The sequence below is a fragment of the Cataglyphis hispanica genome, chromosome 13 (assembly GCF_021464435.1).
Source record: "Cataglyphis hispanica isolate Lineage 1 chromosome 13, ULB_Chis1_1.0, whole genome shotgun sequence".
NCBI classification, from domain to species: Eukaryota; Metazoa; Arthropoda; class Insecta; order Hymenoptera; family Formicidae; genus Cataglyphis; species Cataglyphis hispanica.
Window position 1 is genome coordinate 1,981,646 of NC_065966.1, and position 17,908 is coordinate 1,999,553.

General features: G+C 32.7%; 4 protein-coding genes across 14 annotated transcripts in view; 2 read left to right on the forward strand and 2 right to left on the reverse strand.

Annotated features, from left to right (window-relative positions):
* LOC126854038 (uncharacterized) overlaps positions 1-8,593 on the forward strand; it is a 31,032-nt gene extending 22,439 nt beyond the window's left edge. The window contains exons 3-6 of the mRNA XM_050600387.1: positions 3,895-3,996; positions 5,923-6,108; positions 6,765-6,933; positions 8,182-8,593. Of these exons, the coding sequence (XP_050456344.1) occupies positions 3,912-3,996; positions 5,923-6,108; positions 6,765-6,910 (417 nt within the window). The 5' untranslated portion in view covers positions 3,895-3,911 and the 3' untranslated portion in view covers positions 6,911-6,933; positions 8,182-8,593. The remainder of the gene's footprint in view (positions 1-3,894; positions 3,997-5,922; positions 6,109-6,764; positions 6,934-8,181) is intronic.
* A 145-nt stretch (positions 8,594-8,738) lies between these two features.
* Positions 8,739-10,599, reverse strand: LOC126854036 (surfeit locus protein 6 homolog). The gene is made up of 4 exons (XM_050600385.1): positions 10,334-10,599; positions 10,198-10,245; positions 9,396-9,898; positions 8,739-9,110 (listed from the first exon to the last, which is right to left on the reverse strand). The coding sequence occupies exons 1-4, from the start codon at positions 10,449-10,451 to the stop codon at positions 8,889-8,891; spliced, it is 891 nt and encodes a 296-aa protein (XP_050456342.1). The 5' UTR covers positions 10,452-10,599; the 3' UTR covers positions 8,739-8,888.
* A 286-nt stretch (positions 10,600-10,885) lies between these two features.
* LOC126854032 (uncharacterized) lies at positions 10,886-13,533 on the reverse strand. 2 transcript variants are annotated; one of them, XM_050600372.1, is made up of 3 exons: positions 13,415-13,533; positions 13,135-13,325; positions 10,886-13,006 (listed from the first exon to the last, which is right to left on the reverse strand). In XM_050600372.1, the coding sequence occupies exon 3, from the start codon at positions 12,830-12,832 to the stop codon at positions 11,135-11,137; it is 1,698 nt and encodes a 565-aa protein (XP_050456329.1). In that variant the 5' UTR covers positions 12,833-13,006; positions 13,135-13,325; positions 13,415-13,533; the 3' UTR covers positions 10,886-11,134. The 2 variants fall into 2 exon arrangements, with proteins under 2 accessions (XP_050456329.1, XP_050456328.1); XM_050600371.1 differs by having other exon boundaries at positions 13,135-13,512.
* Positions 13,534-14,539: 1,006 nt separating this feature from the next.
* Positions 14,540-17,908, forward strand: part of LOC126854033 (homeobox protein extradenticle) — a 59,975-nt gene continuing 56,606 nt past the window's right edge. For 7 of the 10 annotated variants that reach the window (XM_050600373.1, XM_050600383.1, XM_050600374.1 and 4 more), the window contains exon 1: positions 14,541-16,536. In XM_050600373.1, coding sequence (XP_050456330.1) covers positions 16,304-16,536 — 233 coding nt within the window. In that variant the 5' untranslated portion in view covers positions 14,541-16,303. Of the gene's footprint in view, positions 16,537-17,908 lie in introns of all 10 variants that reach the window. The other 3 variants (XM_050600378.1, XM_050600375.1, XM_050600377.1) reach the window with 2 other exon arrangements.

A 17,908-nucleotide genomic window follows, 5' to 3' on the forward strand; every position in this document is an offset into this window, starting at 1 on the left:
CGTACATAAATTAGGACACTGAGGAGATCTTTCACACCCGCATCCGCACGTGCATGTGCATAAACACACGAGTATACACATCTACCTATGTCGCTTACGACGGATCTGTCAGTGCGAGCGTCGCGCGGTACACAAAGCCAGGGGCCAAACATCTCTCCCTGTTTCGAGACCGGTATATGACGAGAGACCGTATATACAAGCGACGCAAATACCTTAACATTCCGTGATGTTGAGACAGTATAAGGAGCAACTTCCTGCGGTCATACCGCTCGTATTTCGATAGCGTTCCAAAATGAGGGAAATGCAGATGGAGCTGTTAACTTACCAGCCTTTGAACGACAGGTAGACACCGCGAAACAAAATAGTTTAAGAATATTTCGACATGACTGTTAGGAGAGATATTTATAATTTAATAATGTCGTAAAAATTGGAACCTTAAAAGCACTTATAAATACATTATAGAATGTTTTTATTACAATGATATGGATGGATAAAATTGAGTGCAACGTGATGTTCAAATAATAAGAATGTCGTAAATTATCATTTTTATAGCGACTAGAAAATCTTATAAGCTTTCGCGAACATGCCTCGGAAGAGAGGAGACTTCTCTCTGGTAAAAGGTTAGCAATCGATAGGACAATCTATTTTGACGTGAGAAAGTGCTGGACCAATAAAGATAAATAGTTTAAAGATAAATAGATTAGAGATTAACATCTAAAATAGTGTCAATATTTCAAATTCACTACTTTAATAAATCGAAAAAGTTTCGTATTATTAGTTGAATATATATTAGTTTTATTTCTATTCAAAAGACACTTCTGAAATCTTATATATATATAATCTTCTATATAATACAGTTCATCGTTCAAAGATTGAACATACAAAACCTATATTGCGTCGGTAAACATTCCTTAGATGGATAAACGAGACGTATATTACGTGATCCTTCTCGTCACATTGTTCTATAGATCCTTCAAATAAATTATAATATCATAAAAACGTTCCTGCTACATCTTATCTTTTCCGGTAATCGCGAGAAATTCGTTAATTTCAATTTTTTGCTCGCTAAAACAACAATTATTTTTTGTTCCCTTTAATTCAGTCTGTTTCGCAGTAGGCGAAGGATAAGTAAACTATCAGCAGATTCTCCCTCAAGCGCAAAAAAAGTCTCGTGCGGCTTAAAGGACGTTTCTTTGAGGTACGATAACGGCGCCTTTCCATTCCTTTCTCTCCGCGAATATCATTCTCGACTAATACTTGAACGTAAGCGCACAGAAAGTATATATACCTTTCAAACGATTTATAGTAGCAATATTCGACAAGCCGTCGCGGCAAAAATAAAAATGACCTGAATCCTAAAAACCAAACAAAAGCGGCTAAAGAGAAACACACTGGATCTCGCAGACGACATCGACAGAATTATAAGAATTCTAACTATCGCGAAGTGAGACTTAAAAACGGATAGAAGATATTAAAATCAATGGCAAGTTGATTGTGTAATTAGATAATTCCTTTCCGGATAATAAAATATAAGTATTTCTAAAGATTATGTATATTTTAATTTTACCTGTATTAATTTTTAGCAGACTAATTGATAAAATTTAACTATTGCAATAATTCGTGAAACTGATTAGAATTCTGCTACTGAAGATTAACTGTGTCGTAATTCGTATACTATGCTCTAACTACGTCAATTATCTCTGTTAACTTGTTATTTCCTCTACGAAAAAACAAATTTGAATGTACAATTAATTGTTAACTTATTATCAATTTATTGCTTTAATCCCTAATGTTCTCAACTAGCAAGAAATTGATATTAAAAATTGAGAGTACTGACTTAATATTACTATTAATAAACTGACTTAATATTTCCATTTTCACTAGAATTTTCAATTATTAATAGAAATTAAAAAAAAAATTCTATTGGCATAATTTATTCTTTATTCTCATAATAATTTAATCTCTAGCAATGAACATGAGAGCGTTATTGATTATTTTTTAGATCTTTTCTTCGAGTAATAAATTTTCAAAATTACAATATTTGAGCAGTAATTAATTTAGGAAACATTTTAATATGAAGCTAATATTAACTTCTTTTAATAATTTATTGTATACATATTTACATAGTTATATAGCATATATATTCATATTGATGCATCAAAAATTTAATATTTTTGAAATCTATTTTTACAATATATCTGAGCAAATTATTCTAATATATTTGTTTTTTATATTTGAGATTCGCTATTAATATTTTTCGAAAAAGTAAAAACGCGTAATATTCAGCCAGCAAACGCATTTTTAACAATTATTTGCTAATTGGCAGGACCAATAAATTCGAAATTAAAATAAATTAGTAATAATTTAGCAATTAATTATGTCATGCATTCAGATTTGATTTCTTGTTGTCAGAATAGATATGTCAGGTTAACCGAGGAGCAGCCTTTACGCGCGCGCGCATTATTCTGCATTATCTGCTTCTGACGTCCGGCAATATCACAAATTCTCGATCATTTACTGTCCACTATTATTACACCTGGATTTCGGTCAGTGTCCTTGCAGCGTTGAGGTTTTCCCATTAAATTATAATGAACGAGCATGCGCCATATTATGCGCCAAGCTAAAAAACGATGAAGATAAAAAGAATTCAAAGTATGTTTCTACAAGAAATTTAAAAATTAAACGCTTCGTAAATTAAATATTTCACAAACTACCGTCGATACTACCTCAGCAATATTTTTTTAAGAAAGTTTGTACTTTAATACGGAGTTTATGTAATTCGCTAAAATCAACACAAAGATACGAAATTAAAAGTAGAAACCCTCCTACATGTATTTTAAAATGTTCTTTTACACAATTTCATTACAATATTATTAGTATTATAAAAAATTACGGGAAAAGATAGAGATAATTCAAGTGACATACAAATTACCTTGCATGTGGGAAAATGTTTCTCACATTTTCTTCTTTTTCTGAATCACATTAATTATTAAGAGAAGTGATAAAAACTGGCAGCTAATGGCAGCTAATGACAGTTGGAGTCGAATACACGAGACACGTGTTATACATGTTTTTTTTCATTTTTCTTTTTTTCATGATATAATATATTCGTACATCTATAGAATATTGTAATTTTTATTAAATAATTAAAATCAAATATTTTTGATAAAAAATATTAATGTTATTAAATTATTATATTTCAGACGAGGGATTTCGAGTGAAACGCACAAATATATCCGATCTGTCGGCGTTATTTCGCCCGTCTCGAGCGAATAATTTGAATCCCGAGGGTAACCGAGTAAATCCGACAATCTCGAAAGCAAAGAAATTCGATTCTCGTAGAGATTCTCTGTGTGCTTCGGATAACGGCAGCAATTCCATGTTTCTGACGAGGTGCGAATATCGTCAGCTGATTCCCAGTTCGTGCAAATCGCACATTGAAATCGGACATACATGTAACGACTATCGATTCCATTCTCCGCGCGGCGAGTGAATCGCGCATTCCAACGCGAGAAATGTAAAAATTGTTCGCCATTCGATCTCCCCACTCTCTCCATAGACATAGCGAGTAATACTTGTCAGGGATGAAAATGACATGTTTTGATAAACTGCACTTACGCGACAAAATTACCCCCATTGTATTCTATCGTAATTCTACTAACTATGCGCAATACATCTTAAATATGAAAAAAAAAAAAAAAAATTATGCTCTTTCGTATCAAATTCTCAATTAATTTTGTATCTTATTTTATATTTTATTTTATATTTTACTGTATTTATTTTTCTCATACTTTGTGTTTGTAACTGTATTTACTAAGACATTATATTATGTCGGATAGAAACGAATGTATATCGAAATCGAAAAAGTCAGTTCAAAGATGTATTTCCATTCAGTTGCAGAACAAAGGAAAATGTCAACAGGGGTGAGAGCTGGTCGACCCACTATGCCAACAATTTCGAATTCTAAAAGGCCTACAATCCTGGTATATCCAACGGGTAAGAATGCAAACATTGCGTTTCTAATTCAGCTGAAACTAAATTTTACTTCGCTGCAAGAAATATATATATTATTGTATCTAATTCTTAGAGCAAAATAAAATTAATAATATAATAATAATGCCAGCATAAGAATATATAAGAGCGGCTATGTATATATATATATATATATATATATATATATATATATATAGCCGCTCTTACATCTTATGCTGGCATTATTATTATATTATTAATTTTATTTTATCTATTATATATATATTAATTATATATATATATATATATATATATATATATATGTGTGTGTGTGTGTGCGTGCGTGCGTGCGTGCGTGCGTGCGTGCGTGCGTGCGTGCGTGCGTGCGTGCGTGCGTGCGTGCGTGCGTGCGTGCGTGCGATGCGTGCGTGCGTGCGTGCGATGCGTGCGTACGCGTGCGTGCATGCGTGCGTGCGTGCGTGCGTGCGTGCGTGCGTGCGTGCGTGCGTGCGTGCGTGCGTGCGTGCGTGCGTGCGTGCGTGCGTGCGTGCGTGCGTGCGTGCGTGCGTGCGTGCGTGCGTGCGTGTGCGTGCATGCGTGTGTGTGTGTAAGCCGCTTACATCATGCTGGCATTATTAGCATGAATTTGCGTCTCATTTTGAAGATGCCATATATTAACTGCGCGAGATGATGTTTAATTAGACGCTTATATGAAGTATTAAATCTCGCGGTGGTGGAGAATTATAAACGAGTAGCTAGAAGAACCGAGTTTGAAGAGGCGAAGAGAGAGAAAGAGACAATAGGTTGATAATGTAATTAGTGTCAGGCAGTTGCCTGTTATACAACGTGAATTACGAGAAATACGAATACGCTAACAAGATAACAATGTATGTAATACAATAACACAATACCATTATCGGTTTATTCGCCGATTAAAGGCTTTGCCTTTAATTGCTACTGACGATGATGAGTATAAATTCATATATGAATATCTGAAATAATAAAATTCTATTCCCTTTAAGTAATCTGGGATATTTCGACTTTTTCGTAATTGCGATTGAAGAGATTCTTAATTAACACTTAATTGACCTAGGAAGCACCTGTTTAAGAAGTAAAGTATTTCGGCGAAGCGAATCACATTCAAAGCTTTCCATTGGATTAATTAGTTGACGTTAAAACTTTAGAAACTGTAGAGTCTTCGCGCAATCGGTATATCATTCAAATCCCCACAATACTTCTAATTTGCAGTTGCGTGGTAACAACTATGGAAAATTGCACGTACATGTTAAAAACAAACCCTTAATTTTCAGAGACGCGACAAACATGCAAAATATAAAACATTTAAATTTTCATAAAATATTATACTATTATATATATTTCATTTTTTTATTTCATCAAAATTAGCACACATAATTAACAAATTGGATTTTTCTTAAACGAGAAACGGAAAACCAAATACTGATTCACTATGTCGATGACACTATGCTTGCAGTAGAATGCAAAGATAAAATTCAGTGCAAAGTGTTCAAAATAAACTCGAGCAATATAATTGAACTTTTAAACAATTTATGCAAAGCTGTGTAATGTACTTATAATTTTAATAAAATCAAAAGTTCAAAAAATGAAATTTTTTTGAATTCATTTTTGTAAAAAAAAAAAAATTATCTTTAACAATTAACTAATTTTTATGTTTATCATAGCAAAATGTGTGCTGTTAAACAATATAAACAGATCTTAATTTTATTTTTGTGATCTAAATTTAAATCATTTTGCAGTTGATAATTGAATTTACTTATAGTTGCATAAACATGATTTTGTATGTTTGTAGATGTTAAATCAATTTTTTTAATATTTTATTACATAATTTTATTTTTATTTTTATTATCTAAAGCAAAATTAGTACTTACTTTAGTTCAGGGAATTGTCGCACATGATTACTTGTGTTTTCAGTAACGCCGGAAAGCATAATAATACCCATCGTCTCCTGCATTCTGGGGTTTCCATTGCTGGCATTAATGGTAATTTGTTGCCTACGGAGAAGAGCGAAACTCGCTAGGGAACGAGCTCGACGAAGAAACTGTGATTTGGATCATGGCGCATTGAGCCTCGTTCGTTTCAGCCCGGTTCATCGTCTAGGTGAGTAGAGTCTACAAGTTTAAAAAGTGAAACTAGAATACACGCGCAAGCGGTATAGATATTCTGCTGTATCAATGGAAAACAAATTACTCGTGCAAAATTAAGTAAATGCTACTGATCGATCAAATAAAACACGTAAATTATCCATGGAAAATTCATTATATATAACAAAAATCTATAACATAAATCACAAACATATAACAAAATTTTTAATATCTCAAATTTTTTATTTTTTTGAAAATAAAAATCATATATGTATAAAATATTTTATTTAATTATATATATATATATATATATATATATATATATATATATATTTTCATAAATCTCATTAAAAAAAACTTTAGAAGAATATTTTATATATATATATATATATATATATATATATATATATATATATATATATTATAAAATATATATATATATATATATATATATTTTATATATATATATATATAAAATATTTAATAAGGAATATAACTGAGCTTAAAAAAATATTTCTGAAGAAAAGAAAAAAGAAAAAACGAAAGAATAGGCTTAAGAATAAATGAAGTCTTCATGTAAAACATAGTTAAACTATATGTATATAGTTATATATTTTAATATTGTTATTTTGCAATGCAAAATTGCAATGTATCGCCGACATATCCTGCTAGCTGGTGTAGATCGTCCGGCACGTACCGTATCTTTGAGAAGTGACCGAGGCTCCCGAAGCTTTCCATCCCTAGAACTGGACACCGTTGTCGAGGAACGTTCGGATCCCGAACAAAGCACCGCTCTGGAATTGAGTAGTCCTGATTAGCATTCGGCCTTGACACCGTCAAGGTAATAATGACAAATATGCTTTAGAATTATGCACAATTCGGACAAAAGATCGTTACGCTATGCTTGAATAAATGATAATGGCGCCGGTTTGCTCATAACGGTCAATAGATAGTAAAATATATACAAGTAATAATATGTGCAAATAGTAATATATATACCTCAAAATTCTCTTAAGAAGAAGAGAAGGAACCAGAAGAAACTCGAAAACAGGATCAAAAGGACACGCACGCACAAAAGACCGCGACAAGTTACGACGAGTTACGCAGAACACGAAAATACATCTTCCTCTTCACTGCCCTCCACGAAAACTGAACTTTTTCAAATATATAGCAATAGCATACCGCGCGCGAGGAAGCGCTCTGATTGGCTGATGATTGTAGCAAAGATCATACTGGATCATACTATTAGAGCTGCATTTATCATGACTTTATAAGTGATAAAAAACATTTGATTAACTGATTAGAGTAAATAAATCTGCTCCAACTGGTCTATCAAATGCTTTCATCATATACAACGTCAAGATAAACACAATTTTGATATCATTTTGCTTGTATTTTTTTATATTAAAATTGTCTTCGCTTTCTTTCTCTCTTCTCTCTCTCTCTCTCTCTCTCTCTTCCTCTCTTTCCAACACTTGATATACGCCTATTTCATTTCGTACATTAAATATTTAAATAAATGTAAGCAAAAGATACATAGATTTATCTAAAAATATTGTCAAACCTGTATAATTCGACAATGGCAAAATTTTCAATTATAACAAAGAAAAATTTCTTCACAGATTTTCTTTACTCATTAATAAAAGAGATATCGGTACATGTTTGTTTTTTAATTTGGTTCGATAATAAATATATTTATTATTAGACTTATCGAATTTTGTATTGACAGATTTTAGATATTGATATTTTCAATATTTAATATTACAAACATTGACACAAGCACTTGAAAACTTTTTTTAGCAGTACATAAAATTTGTAAAATAAAATATAAAATAAAATAAAATAAAATGAAAGGAAAAAATAAATAACAAAAAAGAACAAAATAAAATTAATGAAATATAATAGAAAAAATAAATTCTTATTTAAAATATTTATACAAATATTTTTTTTATGAGAATATAAAATGACTAAACAATTCTTATATATATTGAAGTATCAAAACACACATACATGAAGATTTTATTCTTTCTAATATTTCTCTAAAAAGTTAATATAGCTTTGCAGTGTATATTATTTTTTGTTTCTACAGGTCTCCACGGCCATCGAAATCTTTGGCGGTGCCGTTACCTATGGATCATAGTCCATTATGGACGGCTTTGACGCATGCTAATGCGGTCTCTGCGGCCTTGGGAGATACCTAGCAGGAGGTGGAAGATGGCAGCTATATTGAAGCTCTTGTTCGAGATCTGCCAATCATTTACTAATTAGCCAATCTCTCCGAATGAATATCTTATTAAAGAATTCAAGAACAAGGCTGGCCAATTTATTCAAAATTATTGTATCATACCATGGCAATAATTGCGCTAAATACAAAACATACTCTTTTAAATCAAGAGAAATAAAGGAAATAAACTTTATGAAAAAACATTCTTCGAAAGCATCATATCCTTGTATGCATGTGTAACAAATCATCATGATGCATGTGAAATTTTATACTACTATTTACTCGCGACATTTGCGAGTAAAGCTTTTTACACGAGATAATTATAATCCCGAATGTATGCAATAGTTGTAGGAAGTAGCTGGTCTACGATACAAACGTGTTAATGTAAATATAGATTTGTTAATATACAAATAAAAGCGGAATTATATTAATAAAATATTATTCATAATTGTATTATACAGATTGATATTGTATACATGTGTCATTAAACTTTTTAAAGATCCAGTTTCCTCACTAACAAATATCATAATAATAACATAAAAGATTAGATTCTTTAACCTTATCTTTATTTATTAAAATCCAGGTATAATACGCCCTTTCTTTGCTGCTTTTTTCAATTTGTTTAATTTTTTGTCTTTTTTTCTCTTCATAATATTCTTTTGTCGTTTCTCTTGCCTTTCTTGTATAGATTTTTGTACATTCTCTACCCTGGAATTCCATTTATTTGCACTGTGTTTTTTTTTCTGTTCCTTTCGCTTTATAGTACGTTTGAGCAATTCTGGATTATCTTTAACCTATTAAATATATAAATTATCTTTAACCTATTAAATATATAATCGCATTAAGAATATGAAACAGATTTATGTGTAAAAAATTTATAATGTGATAACAAATTAATATGTACTTGACTTAAATAAATCAACTGATGCAAAATATAAGAATATAATAAATTTATAACAAAATATAGAAATATAAAATTAAAAATATAGAAATATAAAATTAATTCTTTATTTTTCTGAATTCTACATTTTTCATGATATTAAGATAATTTTTCATAAAAAATCAAGTTAAATACATACTTTTTCACCACTCGCTTTTGCCAATGCAGATTTCCATGCTTCTTTCTCTTTAATATCCTCAACTTTTTCTTTATCACCTAAATTTTCTAATTGCTTCAATTTTTCTTTCTTTTGTTGTAATTGTTGTAACATTTTTTTAGGATCATTTTGATTTTTAGGTAATTTTTTCTTTACTCCAATCTCAGAGAAATCAAACTTACTAAATACCATTTTACCCTCCGAATTAAACACTGGTTTTGGTTTCGGAACTTTTGGTACCTCTTCATTGTCAATCTTTATTTTACTATCACCAGCTGCATTTTGTTCTATCCTAGCAAGTTTTTTTTGTAGCAAACGTTGTTCCTTTTTTGTATTCTTTTTAATTTTGTTCTTCAAAGTTTTTTTAAGAAGCTTTTGTTTATAGTCTAATTTTTTCACACCCTTTAATTTTTCTAGTTTTTCGTGTAACTCAGAACACGTGTGTGCTCTTTCAATTTTCTTGCCTGGTAAAGTAAAAGTCTTGACTGTAACAGAAAACATGATTAGTAATATAACTTATAAAGAGAAAAAAATTTATTTTGATTATTAAACAAATATTACAAATTTTTTTATCAATCCAGATAAAAATACTAATTATTAATTACTCCAAAAAAAGATTTTATTATTTATACATTCTATTTATTAAAAAATATATACAGATAAAACTTCTCTCATTGGAATCGGTAAAAAGATTTTAATTCTATAAAATTAATTTATTCAAATAAATGTAAAAGAAATATATATATATATATATATATATATATATATATATATATATAACAACCTTTTTCTCTCGATTCTTCTTCTTCTATGGATGATTGATTCTGCTTTACTAGATTAAAAAATAAAATATCAACTTTATTATAACATGAGCAAAATACATAACCTCTTTTTAGATATTTTTTTAAAAATGTTCTCACCTAATTCACATGTCGATAAAGGCATTATAGAAAATATATCCGAAATAAACTTATCTTCTGTTAAAAGCATTTGATGCACTGCTTTTTTATTGAATTTTTTCGACATTTTTAATTGCATCTTTTGTACAACTCACGTGTGTTTGGAAAGAGTATAGGTTATGAACAGTAGCATACACAATATCACGCGCGCGCATACATAAGAACTCTGGAGTCTGGTCTTTATAGATGAACTGGCTACACTAGTTCGAAGAAAGCTTATCTTTTTCTCTCTATATTGGAAGGAGAAAAATAAGCTCTGAATTAGTTCAATCAGTTGAGCTACAAAGAACATATCCATAATAAATACACACATTGTTATAAATGTAATTCAAATACAAAAAAAAGTGTGAATTATTATATATATATATTTTTAAATACGTCTGCATTTTTTTTACGTTGCTCGCAGTTTTAACATCAAATTACATCAAAATGTTATAAAATATTTGTAAAAAATATATTTAAGCATTTCCTCTCTTTCTATTTCTCATTATTATTAAGACTTTAATAAAAATCGTATAAATAAAAACTAAATTTTATTTTATGCGTTTTTATTACAATTCATTTTTTCACAAACATATTTCCTTCATGCCTTTTTTTCATAATAAGTATGAAAAAGTACATTCTAAAAAAGTATAAACTAAAAATTAACAAATATGTGTATAGAAAAATATAATTAATGATATTTTTTAATGAAGAAAATCTTATCGGAATAATAAATTTAATGTGATGTGATAAATTTAATATGACAAATATTAAAGAATATTATTTACAACTATTTGTAGCTTCCTCCATCAACCGCGAAATTCGAAGAACAATAAGATTTTTTCCAAACAAGTCAAAATTATCAAATTCTTCTTCAATAGTTACTACATCTTGTATTGTTTTAAAATAAACACGACAATATCGTATATTAGTACCTAAAATTGTCTCTACAAGCGTAGCCGAAATTGGGTCATATTTCTTAAACAAATGTAAGATATAATGCACATCATAATTTGCATGAATATTGGCAACAATTATTTCCTGCATTGGTATAATCATGACATTAGTTGAGGCATTCTTACTCCCGATTACAGATTGTGAAGAGCTATTGGATATTCCATCAAATTTCTTTTGCTTTATTTCTGTGTCAGAGATTAATGCTGGTATTTGATCAGATATAGCCTTATTCATATAAGTATTGCTATCTTGTTTTGTAAAAGAATGAAATTTATTCTTTTGTTGTTGTTCTAGATCATAATCAGATACTTGACAGTTAATGGAACTTTTTTGTCTTGATAGTGAATGTTGCCCATTAGATACCAGAGACTCCGAATGTGTAATTGCAGATTTATAGTCATGGTTTGAACTTTGAGAATCAATATCTAAAAAGTTATTAGTATTGTCAAATTTATCCCGATCAATTGTTGTATTATAAATTAATTTTTTCTCAGCTTCTGAACATTTTTTATCATAACTGGAATTTGATTGTTTGCTAGTCTCTTGAAATGAATCTTGCGTTTCTGTCGGCTGCCAGTGATATGAATTTCTTTGCTCTGTTTTCTTCATTGTATCATCAATTTTATCCTTTTGTGGTAAAATACATATCACAGGGTTATTTTGTAAGCCTTCCAAACATGTTATTATTTCCTGCAATGTCTTATACTTTACAAATACAAGCCCATTATTCCTATTTCCACTAAAATTTACAGATATAACATTTCCATAAGATGAAAATAATTTATTTATTTCTTCTGAGCTGAGTTCCTTTTTGTTTGCAAAATGTATAACATAATTTCCATCTTTTATTATTTTATAATATTTTTCATAATCTATTTTATTTGAATTATTGACAAAATTTTGTTTTCTTGAAGATAGCGAATTGGATTCCAATGCGTTTGATTTATTATATTTAATCGCATTTACATTAGCTTTAAAGCTACGTGTTGAACTTTTAGAACCAGTATCTGATAAATTATCAACATTGTCAAATCGATTATGTTCATTAGAAGTTTTTATATTATGAGTTGAACTTTCAATTTCTGAGTATTTTTCATTATGAGCAGAGTTCAGATGTTGTTTGCCAGTACCAGATGTTCTCTGAGATGAATATTCAGTTCTAGCTGCCTGCCATTGACTTGAATTTTTTTTATCTGATCTATTATTAAAATCATTCATTTTACTCTTTTCTGGTAATAACTGTATATTATTGCTATTTGCTAAACCTTTTATACAACATATTGTTTCATCTAATGTTTTATATTTTACAAATCTAAATCCATCCTGTTTCCCAGTAATATTTACAGCTACAACTCTTCCAAAAGCTGAAAATATTTCTTGTATTTCATTAATGCTGAATTTCTTTTTGTTTGAAAAATGTAGAGTATAGCCTTCATTATCTAATTTATAATATTTCTCATAATACATCATAGTATTTGAAAAATTGTCATCCATTTTCTTATCGTCAACTTTTGATTGCATATTTGTTATATTGAGAGTATTATTAAACAACAATAGATCGAAAAAATGTAAAATGTTCTTTATATAAATATATATATCTTCATGCAAAAAGTTAAAGTTTAAATAAGTTCCAAATCTTCTTAGATCTTCATTTGCTGAAGTTATATCATATATATATAAATATGATATTTTCACCTAAAATACATATAAAGAAAAAAAGATAAAATTAATATAAAAATATACTTTTCTTTTTTTTTAAAGTATAATAATATAAGATATCCCCTTTTTTTTTTGTCGCATTAAAAATATCAAATTTTTCTCACCTAATATTATAAAAAATTGCAAATGCAATGATGCGTTTCACTCGATATCAGCTGAATATTGATTCTTTATGTGCTGCCTTCCTGAACGTAAACACCATGTGTCGAAATCTATTTAATTGTATATTACTTTGATGTTACTTCTTCTATCTCATTAAATTTAGTACGTAGATCGCAAACACATGTGTGATCATCTATGTAAAAATAAATGTATTTATTAGATTTTCTTTTCTGTATAAACGTATACTCAAGAAAAAATCGATATATATATTTTATGATGTACTGCGTTTGATCGGTCCCGAAAATTTCGAAGCATTTCATCAAAGCAAAGCCACTTGTCCTTTTCTTCTTGGCTGATTAAACGATTACAAGCTTTCGCAGCATCGTATCTATATATTCACGCATTATGACTGTTAATTTTGAGAATATGGTTGGTCAATCGACTGAAATCTAGTGAAAATCCCTAAGACATCGAGCGATGTAAGAGAAAATTCATATCTTGGCAGAAAAGCAGCAGCCAATCAGAACTCGCGCTGGCAGTAAGCTGTACAACGGAATGATATTGGCCGCGTTTTGCAACAGTTGTGTTCTGCTGAACGCGGCCATTCTGTTGTATCGCTTACTACGCGAGTTCTGATTGGTTTCTGCTTTTCTGTTTCTTTTTTGCTTTTCTGCCACGGTATGAATTCTCCCTGAGAAATTGTGTATTATTGGGATCTAGACAGCACATGTCCGAAAAAAGAAAAGGATGTACTGTCTTTGAAACGTCCATAAGATATTTTCTATATTTTTATTATATATAATTTAACATTTGAGTGAATACGAAACATAAATTGCTTTATATCTAAATAAGATTTAAAGAAGATGAAGTTGACTAAAAATATCAAGGCATCTTAAATTTCTGTAGGTATTCTTATTATGATGAGTTTAATAATCACATGAAAATCCATACAAGATTGTATAATTTGAGGTGATTAATTAATATTTGATTTAATAAAAAAGTTGAGCTTCTCTTAGGCTAGATTTTATAACGGTGTAAAATTTTATTTAATGGCCGATCTGGAAATAATCAGAAATGCTCAAAAAAGTTTCGGAACGGCCATCGAGGAAAATTTTCCTCGAAGAGTATTTTGGAACGTATCCTTTGTGTTCCAAGTCTAATTAAATGCAAAACGTATTGACATTTTCATTTGTTCAACTTAGTTTTCATATACTATATTATTCTGATATAAATAATTCATATGGCTATTATGCTGCGGATTGAAAAACCGAAGTATATATATATATATATATGGAATCAAGCCGTGCGTTTGATTTAGTACGTTTCCCGCTTCGCAATATAGCCGCTGATTGCGCGGCAGCCATCTTGCGCTCGAGCCTGCGCAGAAACGAGTTTGTAGTAATTTACGACATTACGACTCGCACACAGACGCGCGAATCCCTCTCGTCCGAGCGACGCATCTTCGCGATCCGCGACGCGCGTCATCGCGATCTGCAAATTTCTACTCCAATTGTCTCGATCAGACACCGCTCGACGCCAAAACCGCGTTCGACTCGAAATATTTGCGCGGCAAAAAAAACAAAAAAGGACGATTGCAAGAATGGGCGGAGTTGTGTGAAGTTTGCATCATTTCGTCTGGAGAGGCAAAGCTCGCGCCACAACATTCGCACCTCCGAGAAACAAGCGAGGTTGTCGTCCTCGAGGCGTGAGGTGAGATGAAGTGTCATCTGTGCACGAACGCGCGGAGAAGTTAGGTTATGAGATCACGGGGACGAACGCCGGGATCACGCCGTTGTAAATAAGGAGGTGGATGGTGGATGCGCACGCGGACAACGGATCGGCGCGCGACGAAGAGGGTGAGAGACGCGGCGGCCGATGCATGGGACGCTCTGATTGGCCGCGGCGGCTACTATGGCCGCCGATTGGCGCACGCACGCACAGTATTGCCAAGCTACACGTACGCTCGCGTATAACCGCGGCGAGCCGCGTAGCAGTCGCTCGAGCGACCGAGAACAGTGAGAAGAGCGACGGAAACGGTCGGTTCGCGCGCGTCATCTTCGACGTCGTCGTCGTCGTCGTCGTCGTCACCGTCTCCGTCACCGTTGTGTGATTGCCTTGTAATAGCGGACAACTTTGTGTGCGACGTCCGTGGCGCAGATGACTCGAAAAACGACGCCGATCTTCCTTGACCGTAACGAATAGTCACACACCGACGAGGAAGAAAGATAAGAAGAGAAAGAGAGAAGAGATATTATATATATATATATATATATATATATATATATATATATACATATATATATATGTATATATATATATAGTGACGAGGAAGGAGTGCGGGCCCGGGCGCGACGCCGACCGTCTCGACACAACCGCGTATACGTAAAACTCGACAATCCGTCAAAGTTTAAACCGCCGTCAAAGGCATAATTTTTCCTTCATCCTATATTGTGTATACCAGATTTTAGAAACTGAAATAATTAGAGGTGTGCAAGCGAGAGAGTGCGGAACGGACAAAGATAGAAGATCGGAGGTTTGGAAGGTAAGCGTGCGGCGCAAGAGGGAGAGACGTTAGCAAGAGAGAGAGAGAGAGAGAGCGTCAGAGTGAGAGAAAGGAACAAAACGGAGCGTGCGGAGTTAAAACTGCCGAACGATACGCGCAGAAGGACAAAGACCACGGCGTCAGCATAACCTCCAACACGTTCGCGTTTCGGGAATCGCTGCGGGAAGCAGCAGTGCATAAAGTCACGAGGTATTTGTAACGACATAGATAAAAAGAGAGAGATAGTATATTTTTGCAAGTGTGCAAGTTCTCTGAAGCACAACGTTTCCGAAAAGAGAGAGAGAGAGAGAGAGAGGGAAAGAGAGGGAGAGCACGTGTATCATCGTACCCGGCGCATCATCGGATCGTACGACGCGCTGATCTCTGAATAAGTTTCTTACTCGACGTGTCCTTTCGCGATACTGATTGAAGCTTGGTATACGAATATAACGCGTAAGTGTATACGTGCGTGCGTGGTGTATTCCGTCGTTCTCGGCGGAGTAAATATAAGTAAACACACTATTAGACACACACAAATACAAACACATACATATAAGAACGTGAGACACGCGAACACGGTGGTCGACGACTGATCCACCACCGAGAGCCAAGGCAGCGGAGTCCGGTTGATGGATGAGACTGGCAATATGCTACAACACGGAGGTTCAGGTGTGGGTCTGATGGGTGGCAACCAGGGTCAGGCGGCCCAGAACACAGCCGGTTACGGCAGCATGGGCCCGGTCGACGGCACCGCGACCCAAGGCCCCGATCAGACGGTCGAGGCCAGGAAACAGGACATCGGCGAGATCCTGCAGCAGATCATGAACATCACCGATCAGAGCTTGGACGAGGCGCAAGCGAGGTATGTGTATCCCTTTTCCGCCATTTTTTTTAACATGCTCGCGCGCGGGATGCGGTCTTTTAATTTCGTTGAAACTTGCTCCTCTCGAGATATCTCCCTTTGATCGATCACGACAATTTTTGTAATTTTCATTTCAAATACATGATGATTATTTCATATTTAATATTTTGCATATATGTTTATTTCATATATCGTGTGTCTAATATTTACAATGCTCTGTATTAATAAAGGAGTTGAATGTTTAATATTTCTAAATGGGATTGCTCTTGTCATTATATGTGCTAAAATGCTCGACATACTCGTCAATGATATATCGGAGTAAATTATCCTCGACTCTTTAATCGTGCAATTAAAGATTTAATAATAAAATTTCCGATTTATGAGGTTGATTCCCGTGTAAATTCTCATAAAATCAAGATGATGTTTACGCGATATAAAATACGATGCGTGTACAGTTATTTCGGATCTCGACAATTCTTAGCAACGCATTTTATTGGATAGATTACGTATACAAAGTATTCTTGTATAAATACATCATCGGTTCTTGCGGCGTCACGCAAAAGATGCATCTCCATATTTATTTAAGAAATCCGAAGCACGTAATCTTTGCAGTTTAATTATATGAAATGAAAGATAATTAATGACGATAAACAACACGTACGTTATCTACGTGCAATTATGCTTGGCAAATTATAGCTCCTTGTAATCAGCCTAATTTATCTCACATACATCTCGGTAAACATTGACTATATTTATTGACGATCTAATTCGACAGCTGAATATGCAAACTTCTTCTGTATTTATCTAGATATGATTCGCGAAGAAAGTCGACGCTACGTATGCAAATAAACAACTATTGAAGGTACAAAATGGGAGTTGCTCCTATTTTTGGCCATATCGCGTCTGCGGCCACGTACGCATTTAATCGACCGTATACATATTCTCACCTGGCTGTGCCTCGCGTGTGTTATATATTTAAGTATCTGTCTGTCGTATCCGTGTGTTTGATGTCGCTACAAAGAGTGTCAGAGATGCGCCTCCCACGGGAACATACATGCACTCCATGCAGAATGATGGGAAGAGTAAGTCTTGTAATTTCACGATGCGCGTTAAACGTTGGCCATTTAAATACAGATCCTGAAATTAAGTGTACGACCCTGAATTAAGGTTAACGCTTTTATTAATACCGAGCCGGCTCATTTTGATATAATCAAGGTGTCATTAAACGCGTATAATCTCATGTAATTTGCATACCGAATGACGCATCTAGATTTATCTCTTCCTTTTGTTATACAGAACTGAGATCGATCTGTCCTTTGAATATTTTTGTTTTCCTTTTGCAACAACTCTCGCAATATTTTGCGATTTTACT